Source organism: Orycteropus afer, unplaced genomic scaffold (assembly GCF_000298275.1).
Source record: "Orycteropus afer afer isolate SDZICR_OR568_19922 unplaced genomic scaffold, OryAfe1.0 scaffold00124, whole genome shotgun sequence".
In the NCBI taxonomy this organism is placed as follows: domain Eukaryota; kingdom Metazoa; phylum Chordata; class Mammalia; order Tubulidentata; family Orycteropodidae; genus Orycteropus; species Orycteropus afer.
The window spans coordinates 839,222-851,600 of record NW_006921711.1 but is presented as its reverse complement, the minus strand read 5'-3'; the positions used below and the strand labels follow the sequence as shown (position 1 = coordinate 851,600).

General features: G+C 37.9%; 1 protein-coding gene and 1 pseudogene across 1 annotated transcript in view; both read left to right on the top strand.

The window, feature by feature from the left end:
- The window catches only part of THADA (THADA armadillo repeat containing), a 621,172-nt gene that overhangs the window by 153,503 nt on the left and 455,290 nt on the right, over positions 1-12,379 (top strand). Inside the window, exon 24 of the mRNA XM_042781470.1 lies at positions 1,262-1,384. Within this exon, the coding sequence (XP_042637404.1) occupies positions 1,262-1,384 (123 nt within the window). The remainder of the gene's footprint in view (positions 1-1,261; positions 1,385-12,379) is intronic.
- LOC103199971 lies at positions 4,307-5,176 on the top strand (annotated as a pseudogene).

Genomic DNA, 12,379 nt, shown 5'->3' with positions numbered 1-12,379 from the left:
GAAAAACCAAAATCTATTGCTGTCCAGTTGATTTTGACTTACAGTGACTCTATATTAGGTAGTAAATTCCTGTCAAATACTTATAATACCTTATAGTTTAGGCTTCCTCAGTAAATGCTTCATAGTAGGATGTGTCTATCATCTTGATTGGACAGTAAATACATTCATTTTCAGTCTTTTTTAAAAATAGGAGCATTTACATTGCTTTTTTTTAAATATCACTTTAGATGCATCCCATAAGTGTTAATGTGCTGCATTTTCATTATTGTTCAGTTCTAAGCATTAAAAAGGTTTTTCCTTTAACCAGTGTTTCAAAATGTATCAGTTTTTAAATTATTTAAAAAAATTAATTTGAGCTTAAGTTCAATATCATCACAGCATAATCTATAAGACATTAATTATTTTTTGAGACTTTATTTGTGGCTAGGGAGCTCTGATAGCATAGTGGCTGAGGCACTTGACTGCTAACCAGAAGGCTGGTGGTTCAAACCCACTAGCCACTCCTCAGAAGGAAGATGGGGCAATCTACTTCCGTAGTGATACTGCTTCGGAAACCCAAGGAGGGGTCGCTATGAGTCGGGTCTGACTCAAAGGCACATAACAACAACAACAACAAAAGGTTTGAGTCATTTTAAAAAAATAAGTGTTCCATGTGTTCTTCAAAAGAATGTGTTTTTCCTATTTGTTGTTAGCTACCATTAAGTCAACTCCCAGTTCAAGACAGCTCCATGCAGAGCAGAATGAAATATTGCCTGATCCTGCACCAGTTCTCAGTTGTGGATTGCGCTGTTGTGATTCGCGATTTTCACTGGCTGATTTTCAGTAGTAAATCACAAATCCCGTCTTCCTAGTTTGTCTTAATCTGGAAGCTCTGCTGAAATTTGTTTAGCATGATAGCAATAAGCAAAGCCTCTATTGACAGATGGCTAGTGGCCATATATGAGGTACTTTGATGGGGATCGAACCTGTGTCTCCCCCATAGAAGGCAAGAATTCTATCACTGAACCATTGCCACCACTACCCCTGTATTATGTATGCCCATCATATAAAGCTTTATTATTGCATTATTCAAATCTTACTAACTTTTTAAAATTGGTTCATCACTCATTGGGTGAGTTTCATTAAAATCTGTTGTCTCATTTGTGCTTTATACATTTCTTCTTGTAATTCTATATATTTTTGTTTATTTTGAGATTATGCAGTTGGATTTAGAATCACCATGGTTTTCAACCTACAACTAATCTTGAACTTTTTGTTCTAGGTTCATGCTTTAAATATCCTTAGAGCCTTGTTCAGAGATACACGTCTGGGAGAAAATATTATTCCTTATGTGACTGATGGAGCTAAGGCTGCAATTCTGGGCTTTACATCCCCAGTCTGGGCAGTAAGTAGTTTTTCCATTTATTTTCATTGACTTAATTATGCTTCTGAGTAGGATTTAATAAACTTAACATTTTACTGGGTGTTAAAAAAATACATACTATATTTTATTAAGAAGTTTCTCTAAGGGATAAAACCTTGGATCAAACTACACTGACCCTTGTTATCTTATGATTCCATTTTATCTCATCTTTTGGCTTATTAGAACTATAGAACATCTGTAAAAGTAAAAAGGAGCCCTGGTGGCACAGTGGTTAAATGCTCGGCTGCTAGTCAAAAGGTCGGTGGTTTGAATCCACCAGTCATTCCACTGGAAAAAAATGTGGCAGTCTGCTTCCATAATGATTTACAGGCTTATTTTAGTGGTTGCTTTAATGGTTTTCTTATTTTAGTGGTTGCTTTAGGATTTATAAGGAGCTCTGATGGCATACTGGGTGAGGCCTTTGGCTGTTAACCAGAAGGTTAATGGTTCTAAACCTACCAACTGCTCCACAGGGGGAAGATGAAGCAATCTACCTCTTGAAGGATATATAGCCTTGGGCACCTAATGGGGGTCACTTTGAGTTAGAATCAACTCAATGGTAGTGGGTTTGGTCATTTGGTTAGGATGTATAGTATATATCTTTAGTTTATCACAGTGTACCTTGAAATAATTTTATACCACTTCACATAAAATATGATAACCCAGCAAAAGTCTACTTCCGTAACTGTCCTCCTGATCTTTGTGCAATTATTACCATACATTTTAATTTTACCAAAACCAAAACCCATTACTGTTGAATTGATTCCAATTTCTAGTGACCCTAAATGACAAGAACTGCTCCATATGGTTTCCAAGCCTGTAAATCATTACGGAAGCAGACTGCCACATTTTTGTCCAGTGGAGTAACTGGTGGATTCAAACCACCGATCTTTTGGCTAGCAGCCAAACATTTAACCACTGTGCCACCAGGGCTCCTTTTTACTACTTTCATAAATGTTCTAAACCCACACTACTTTGTTATTATTTGTTATTATTTTTGTTTAGACAGTCAATTATCCTTCAAAGAAATTTAGGTGAACAGTCATATATTGGCCCATGCAGTTACCATTTCTAGTGGTGTATTTGATCCATACTTCATTTTACCTTCATGGTCGCAGATATCTTCACTGGATATTGACTTCTAGGTTGATAGTATTTTTCTTTCAGTACTTTAAAGATACTCCATTTTCTTTCCTCCTTAAATTTTTTCTTATGAGAAATCTGCTGTAAGTTTTATCTTTGCTGTTCTGTATATTACTTGCCTTTTTTTTTCTCGTTGCTTTTTAAGATTTTCTCTTTATCACTGATTTTGAACAATTTGATTATGATGTGACTTGGTGTACTTTTCTTCATGTTTCTTGTGCTTGAGTTTTGTTCAGCTTCTTGTTCTTTGTTTTTAGAGTTGTCATAAAATTTTGAAAATTTTGGTATTATTTCTTCAGTTTTTCTTGTCTGCCACAACTTCTCCCCAGTTGCTTTGGGAACACTCTAATTACATGTATATTAGGCTTCTTGAAATTATTCCGTAGCTGCTTGTTAATTCTTTTATTATTATTGCAATGTTTCATTTTAGATAGCTTATTGTTGGGTCTTCAATTTACTAATTATTTCTTTTGCATTGTAGAATGCACCATTGATTCCATCCAGTGTATTTTCCATCTTACTCATTGTAATTTTCATCTCTAGAAGTTCAATTTGGATCTTTTATATCTTCCATGTCTTTACTTTTGGTAACTATTTTTATGTTCCTGTTTGCTAATTCTAACATCTGTGTCAGTTATGGGTCAGTTTTGATTTTTGATTGATTTTTCTCATTCTGAGTCATATTTTCCTGCTTTATTGCATGCTTGATAATTTTTGATTGGATGCCAAGCATTGTGAAATTTGCCTTGTTGGATACTGGGTATTTTTGTATTTCTATAAATATTCTCTGTTTTGGGACATGGGTAAGATAATTGGAATTAGTTTGATCCTTTTAGTTCTTGCTTTTAACATTTGTTAGGCCAAACCTGAATTGTGCTTATTTTAGAGATAATTATTCTCCACTACAGATGCAAGATTCTTCTGCGTATACTACCTCAGTGCCCTACAGAGTGTGAGATTTTCCATTCTGACTTGTGGGAATATTGACCATTCCTAGTACTATATGAGAGGCAGGCACCATAAGCTCTAATCTTTTCTGGTGTTTCTTTTCCTAGCTTCAAATCATTTCCTGACACATGGAGATTGATCAATACTCAGTTGAATTCTCAAGTTGGCCTGGAAATTCTTATAAGACTATGAACTTTGGCAATCATAGGACTCACATTAATTATTTCCTTTCTCTAGGGTATCACTGTTCTTCAGTGGCTAATGCCCAGTGTCTTGAAAACTATCATTTTAAATGCTTTGATTATTTTTTGGTTGTTTCAAATGAGAGGATAAATCTGGTCCCTGTTATTCCATCTTGGTTGGAAGCAGATACTCTTAGGATCTTTATGTGTCTGATGAACTTTTCTTTTGTGATACTGTAGGTTCTAAGTATCAGTGTGTTCAGTGATTGCTACAAATATGTGTGTGTGTGCATATATATATTACATATATTTGAAAAAAGTGAATACTTACAAAACATTAAAAAGTAGGAGGTTAGATATTGAGTCATGTTTTCTTTTGCAGTATGATCATTGTCCAGAAACTTTTTGATTCTCATTAAAATTCTTATTTAACCACCTGACTTTAGAGACCATCTGAAGAATAGATTTGATGCATTGAACACCACTGACCAAAGACCATATGAATTGTAGGATGACATTAAGTATATCATACGGGAAGTTGAAAAAGTTATTACAGTTTCTGTGCTATGCAGAGTAGGGTCCATTTGGTGTTGCCCGGGTTCCTGTCATAACTTAAAGGGGAACTTTAACAATGTCCGGAGCCCTTGATGTCCTGCAGATGAAGGAGGAGGATGTCCTCAAATTCCTTGCAGCAGGAGCCTACTTAGCTGGCACCACCCTTGACTTCCAAATTGAACAGTACATCTATAAATGGAAAAGTGATGGCATCTACATCATCAACCTGAAGAAGACCTGGGAGAAACTTCTTTTGGCAGCTCAGGCCATTGTTGTCATTGAAAATGCAGTTGATGTCAATGTCATATCCTCCAGGAATACTGATGAGTGGGCTGTGCTGAAGTTTGCTTGTACTCCTATTGCTAGGCACTTCACTCCCAGAACTTTTACTAACCAGATCTAGGCAGCCTTCTGGGAGGGGCATCTTTAGGTCATTACTGATCCCAGGGCTGACCACCAGCCTTTCACAGTGGCATCTTACATGAACTTGCCCAGCATTGCTCTGTGTAACACAGATTCTCCTCTGTACAGTGTGGACATTGCCATCCCATGCAAGAACAAGGGAGCTCGCTAGGTGGGTCTGATGTGGTGGATGCTAGCTCAGGAAGTCCTGTACATGCATGGCACCATCTCCTGGGAGCACCTGTGGGATGTCATGCCAGACCTCTACTTCTAAAGAGATCTGGAAGAGATTGAAAAGGAAGATCAGGCTGGTGTTGAAAAGGCTGTGACCAAGGACAAATTTCAGGGTGAATGGACTACTCCTGCTCCTGAACTTACTGCTGCTCTACCTGAGGTTTCAGACTGGTCTGAAGGCATGCAGATGTCCTCTGTACCTGTTCAGCAGTTCCCTACTGAAGATTGGAGTGTTCAGCCTGCAACTGAAGACTGGTCTGCAGCCCCCACTGCTGAGGCTGCTGAGTGGATAGGAACAGCCACTGAGTGATCTTAAGCTGTCTTCCATAGTCTCTTAGAAAATGGAAATAAGGTTGATGGAAAATAAACATCAGTTTCTTAAAAATAAAAAAGAGTTATTACAAAGACAGGAAAGGAAGACCAAAATGGATGTCAGAAGAGACTGTGAAAGAAACTTGCCCTTGAATGGAGAGTAGCTAAAGCAAATGGAAGAGATGATGAAGTAAAAGAGCTGAACAGAAGATTTCAAAGGGTAGCTCAAGAAGACAAAGTAAAGTATAATAGTGTAATGTGCAAAGACCTGGCATTAGAAAATCAAAAGGGAAGAACATGCTTGACACTTCTCAAGCTGAAAGAACTGAAGAAAATATTTTAGCCTCAAGTTGCAATATTGAATGATTCTATGGGCAAAATATTGCAGGAAGCATCTAAAGAAAATAGAAGGAATACACAGTCAGTGTACCAAAAAGAATGGTCAACATTCAGCCATTTCAGGAGGCAGCATGTGATCAAGAACCGATGATATTGAAGGAAGAAGTCCAAGCAACACTGAAGGAATTGGTGAAAAACAAGGTTCCAGGAGTTGATAGACTACCCACTGAAATGTTTTAACAAATGTATGCAGTGTTGGAGGCACCCATTTGTTCATGCCAAAAAGTTTGGAAGACAGATAACTAGGCAGCTGACTGGAAGAGATACGTATTTGTGCCTATTCCATAGAAAAGTGATCCAACAGAATATGGAAATTATCGAAAAATATCATTAATATCACACACAAGAAAATTTTGCTGAAGATAATTCAGAAATGGTTGCAGCAGTACACTGACAGGGAGTTGGCCAGAAATCGAAGCAGATTCAGAAGAGGATGTGAAATGAAGGATATCCTTACTGATGTCAGATGTATCTTGGCTGAAAGCAAAGACTACCAGAAGATGTTACTTGTGTTTTATTGACTGTGCAAAGTCATTTGACTGTCTGAATCATAACAAATTATGGAATGGTAGTTAAGGTTGTATTTCAACTTGGCTGGGCCTGGTTTTGAGTGGCTGGGCAGCCGAATATAATTATTCCCCATGATGAGACTGGTAGTCAACCCCATGGTAGAATCTACTGTGAGCAGCTAAGTAGCTGCCTTAGTGATACGGTATGCTTCCAGTATATGAGGAAACACTTTGAAAAAGGTCTGGAGCTCTTGGCACATTTGGATCCTGCATTTGGCTGAGTCTTCACCTCAGTGGGCTGCCATGATGTCTGCTGATGTTGGGACTGTTAATGGACTTGAGTTTGCTAGATTGTTTTGGGACTGTGCCATTTTACTTGTCAACCTTGTAAATATTGTTTGTTAGCTTCAGCAGTTAGCAGCTGTCTGAGTTAAGAGAAACCTCTAGCTCCAGTGAGCCAGGAGCAAGAGACAGAGCTGAAGCCCAAGGTCGGGGGCTTTCACCCAGCCCCCGAAGATGGCACTTTGAACTCAGACTTCTAGCTTCCTAAACTTAAGAGAATAATCACTGTTTGTGAAAGCCATCTACTTGTGCTGTTTTCTGTTAGAGTTGCACTAGATGACCAAAATAATGGATGACATTGCAAAGAATGGGGATTATAGAACACTTAATTGTGCTCATGAGGAACCTGGAACCTGTACATAGACCAAAAGGCAGTCATTCAAGTAGAACAATGAGGTAACTGCATGGTTTAAAATCAGAAAAGGTGTATGTCAGGTTTGTATTCTTTCAGCATACTTACTGTTCGCTGAGCACATAATCCGAGAAGATGGACTATATGAAGAAGAATGCGGCATCAGGATTGGAGGACAACTTATTAACAACCTGTGATATGCAGATGACACAACTTTGCTTGCTGAAAGTGAAGAAGACTTAAAGCACTTACTGATGAAGATCAAAGACTATAGCCTTCAATATGGATTACACCTCAACATAAAACAAAAATCCTTACAACTGGAGCATTATCATAAATGGAGAAAAGATAGAAGTTGTCAAGGATTTCATTTGTCTTGGATCTATAATCAATGACCATGGAAGCAGCAGTCATGAAATCAAACAATGTATTGCATTAGGCAAATGTGCTGTACCCTCCCTCCCCGCCAAATAATCAAACCTACTGCCATTGAGTCAGCTCTGACTCATAGCAACCCTATAGGACAGAGTAGAACTGCCCCATAGGGTTTCCTAGGCTCTAAATCTTTATGGAAGCAGACTGCCTCATCTTTTTTCCCACAGAGCAGCTGGGTTTGAACTGCTGATCTTTTGGTTGGCAGCCAAACGTTTTAACCCCTTTGCCACCAGAGCTCCTACTGCTGCTACAAAAGACCTCTTTTAAGTGTTAAAGAGCAAAGATGTCACTTTGAATACTAAAATGGGCATATTTAGGTATTTTCAATAGTCTCATATGCATGTGAGAGCTGTACAGTGAATAAAGAAGACTGAAAAGAATTGATGCACTTGAATTGTGTTGTTGAAGGATATTCAAGATACTGTAGACTGCTAGAACAAACAAATCTGTCTTGGAGGAAGTGCAGCTGGAATGTTCCTTAGAAGTGACAGCGGCCAAACTTGGTCTCTCATACTTTGATCATGTTGTCAGAGGGAAAAGTCCCTGGAGAGGGCTATCATACTTAGTAAAGTAGAGGGTCAGTGAAAAAGGGGAAGATCCTCAATGAGATGGATTGACACAGTGGCTGTGACGATGGGCTCAAGCGTGGCAGCGATTGTGAGGATGGCACAGACCAGGCAGTATTTTGTTCTGTTGTACATTGAGTCATTGTGAGTCGGAGCCGATTTGATGACACCTAACAACAACAAATACTGTGGACAATACTTCGTATGGTTGTTGGATCTAAGAAAATAAACTTTGAAGTTGGTTTTTTCATGATTCCTTGGAAAAGTGCCATGGTTTTGTTGTTTACCCACACCATCATGTTTTCTAGAATAAAGGAGAAGAACCTATGGTTTGTAGATGCTTAATGTGTGGCTTAAGAAGAAGCAGCAGCAAAGGGAAATGAGAAAAGAAGCTAGTTCTTATTACCTGCAGAGACAAGTATTTACTGGCAAAGCAGGCTGGCTATCTGATTACTGAGCTGCTCAAACCATTTCATACCTGTACCATGAGTCACTGATTGAGAGTTAGTAGATTACAGTGGCAGCCAAAGGCATAGACTCACAGTGTGAAGAGGAGTCTTCAAAGTTGCCAACTCCTGCCTAGAAAATTGGGCATCTTCCCGTAAGAGATAGAAGCTTCTGAAATTTTGTCTAAGAGCATTGCATAACTGCTCTTGAGGACACAGTGTCTACCTTTTGTATTTACAGTATACCTGTAAATCGTCAGTAGAGTCACAGAGGTAGGAATATAGCTTGACCATGACGAAAACTAAAGATCATAAAACTGATTGCCAGAAGTAAAGTATTTTCTTTTCTTCATGCTGAACAAAGAACTGTTCTATGTGAAAGGGCTTTCAGATAGTGAAACTTGATGATTTTTCCAACTTTGTAGCAGATATGAAAGTATTAGTAATGAGTGATTAATTTTTTAAAAAGTCTTTTTTGAGACCTTTTAAACAGTGTGTACCATAGAAATTCAAAAATATAGAAAAATATGAAAAGAAATTTCAAAATCACCTGTTAAGTCACCATACAAATATAATCATTATTGCATTTTTGCTGCATTTCATTCCTATTTTAAATAAGTGGGTTTTATACGTATACAGTATTTTATATGTATACAGAAACAAATGTACACACTTATATCCACAAAATACAGATAGCCTGTATAGGTATGTGTAAGTGCTTATATATAATTCTATTCCCTAGAACTCTTTTGAACACTGATTTTGAAAGAATCTTTTTGCTTCTAATCAGTTCGTTTGCTTTCTTAGAGAAAATAATTCTAACAGCATAATTATCCATATTGTAATTTTGTGTATTGATGTTTTCTTCCTTATATACCTAATCTAAAACCAAAATTGTAAATCAGATTAATCAGTGGATATTAAGAAGTTTTTATTTTACAAGACAATTTGCCACAGCTTTCCTTGCTGAAGTCCTTTAAAAACCAAAAACTAAACTCACTTCCATTCAGTTAATTCCAAATCATAATGACCATCATTGGGCTTCCAAAGCTGTAAATCTTTATGGAAAGCCCTGGCTTTCTTCTGTGGAGCAGCTGGTGGATTTGAACTATTGACCTTTGGGTTAAAAGCCACTTGAAGTCATTTAGAGGGTGATTTTTCCTTAATAGATATGATAGTGGTTTGACATGCAGAAATTCAGGAGCTCTGGTAGCATAGTGCCTAAGGCACTTCACTGCTAACCAGAAGGCTGGTGGTTCAAACCCACCAGCCACTCCTCGGAAGGAAGGTTGGGCAATCTACTTCCGTAGTGATACTGCCTCGGAAACCCAAGGAGGGGTCGCTATGAGTCGGGGGTGACTTGACGGCACATAACAACAACAACAACATGCAGAAATTCAATTTGTATACATCTCAGGAATATATCTTGTATCTAAAGCTGGCTACATTTTTCCTTTTGACTTAAATTGTTTTTCCTATTAAATTAGAAAGGAAAAAAAATGAGTAAACTGATTTTATTATTTTTTAGCCTTAATTTTAATTAAGCAGTAAAAGAATGCTTTTGAGAAAGCATTTACATTTATATTCAATTTAAAACACAAAACAGATTTCTCTACCTTTTTTATTGAGACCATGCAAATCTTTGAATCTCTGTTGCTTTTTAGACATCTTTGAAATATAGGGGAAATGTATTGTTTTAAGCATATTAGGCATTACTTCATTCAATTAATGAATGAGGTATACCTACTACGTTGCAGGCAATATACTCATCACTGGGAATACAATGCTAAATAAGACATAATCATAATACCACTGCTGTAGAGTTGATTCTGACTCATAGTGACCCTATAGGACAGAAGTAGAACTTCTCCTATGGAAGAGGAGTGCCATATTGTTCTCCTGCAGAGTGGTTGGTGAGTTCGAACCACTGACCTTTTGGGTAGCAGCTGAGTACTTTAACCATAATCACTATAATAGCTGTTTTACAGAGTATTTTTCATGTATCTGGCATCATTTCAGAGTTCCCTGGGTGGCACAAATGATTAAGCACTTGCTACTAATTCAAAGATTGGTGATTTGAACCCACCCAGAGGTGACTTAGAAGATAGTCCTGGTGATCTGCTTCTATAACATCACAGCCCTGAAAACACTATGGAGAACATTTTTGCTCTGCACACTTGGGACCACTGTGAGTCAAAATTGACTTGATGGCATTTTTTTTTTCTTTTTTTGCATCACTTACATTGATGATCTTATTTAATGCTCAGAAGAACTCTGCAAGTTAGGTGTTGTTATAATCCCTGTTTACAGATAAGGAAAACAAATCTCAGAGGGGTGAACTAACTTTGTCCAAAGACATATAACTGTTTAGTGTCTAACTTCAGAATCTGTGCTAATAGAGAAGAAAGTTTTGGGTGTTATGGGTATAAAGAGAGAGGGGGCATCTTACATACTTCCTAGGGTTTTAACCTGTTTCCTTAGGTGTTACACCTAATCTAAAGCTGTTACCTAAAGCTTAGGTATTAAAGTTTTATTGAGTGATGTAAACCCAAAACAGTAAGAATGAAGGAAAAAGGGAAGAGAGGAAGGAAGGAAGAAAGGCATTAATTACCAAGCTGGCCTTAGCTTTGTAGGAAAACTGAGCTAGTCTGGTCACATGATATATCTTCCAGCCCAGCAGGGTAAAACTACCACCTCTTGAAACAGTCCTCTCTTCTTTTGTATTATTTGTCAGAACTCAGCCTCTTGAGTATGTAATCACCTGGGTAGGTGATGCGACTTTTCACTCTATGGCAGTTAGATCCCACACCCTGTGGCGTAGTCTCATCTGAGTTTGCAAATGGTTGAAGGAGACACAGCCTCTGTGGATCTGCTTGGGACAGACCTGGGTTTTAAAACTGTCTTCTACTGCTGTTGAGGAACCCTCCATTAGAGAGTGCTAAGAGCAAAGAAGTGATGGGATCTGATTTATGTATTTAAAAGTAGAGACTGGATTTTAAAGTGGCAAGAGGGAAGCAGAAAGACTATAATCAGGAAGCTATTGTAGTAGTTCTGCCAAGAGATGATGATGGCTTGGAACAGAGAAATATTAGTAAAGAGAGTGAAGAATGATCATCTTTGGCATGTATTTTAAATATGAAGCAAGTTAGAAATTTAAGTAATAGAAAATCGTATATAGACACATATATAAAACATTGTCTGGCATGTATGGAACTTGAGAATTTTCTGGGCAGTTTTTCTTCCAAAATATCATCCATTCCCCTGTTATGTTCAGTGACTATGGACATCTGATCTTTCCCTATATCCTCATTACAGAGCCGTAACCCTCAGCCTTCCAACTGACCTGGAAACCCCACTGAATATACCACAAAGGTCCTTGTAAGACCTGCCCTGAGCACATATTTTCATCTGGGTATATCTTAGCTTGCTTCTCAGGCCAACACTGGTTCATAGCACACATTGAGTTTCAGAGGAAGGTAGGAAAAAGACCCTTTCAGATCTCTCCAGAAAAGCTGCCAAATGTACTGTAAGACATCTCTTGGCACAGATGTCTGCAGGGCCTATTTGGATAGTTGTGCAGGTGGTTCACTATACAAGGATACCAGTCTGAGTGCCGAGTAGTGCTGATACCCAACCATAATCCATTCACAAGCTATGTGCCTTGGCATGGAGTTTCATTCACTAAGTGGCAGAGGCACTTTTTGCCAGTTTGTGCAGAGATGCTCTTTGGGGTAGTGGAGGCACTATTTCTTCTCTTGTCTTCTCGTGAGATAAACATCTTACTACTTTTGAAGAGGGTCAGTATGACCTCCAGAACATGGCTGGCCCTCCTTCTCATTCCAGAAATCCAAGCATTTTCCTGGTTTACAGATAAGGGATTATAGCCTAAAGCTTTAAGTGACTTGTCAAAAGAAGTGATGGAAGGCAAATTAAAACCTAAATCTCATTTAATTTTTTTGAGAAAATACTTCTTTCTATGTTAAACTGGCAATGTATACACTAGACAAAATAAGTATGTAATTAGTCAAAACAGGATCCTATTTTCAAAGATTTGACCTTTTTTTTAAATTTTATTTTGATTTGGGTGAAGATTTACAGAGCAAATTCACTTTCCATACAGCAGTTCACATATACTTTGTCTCATGTCATTGA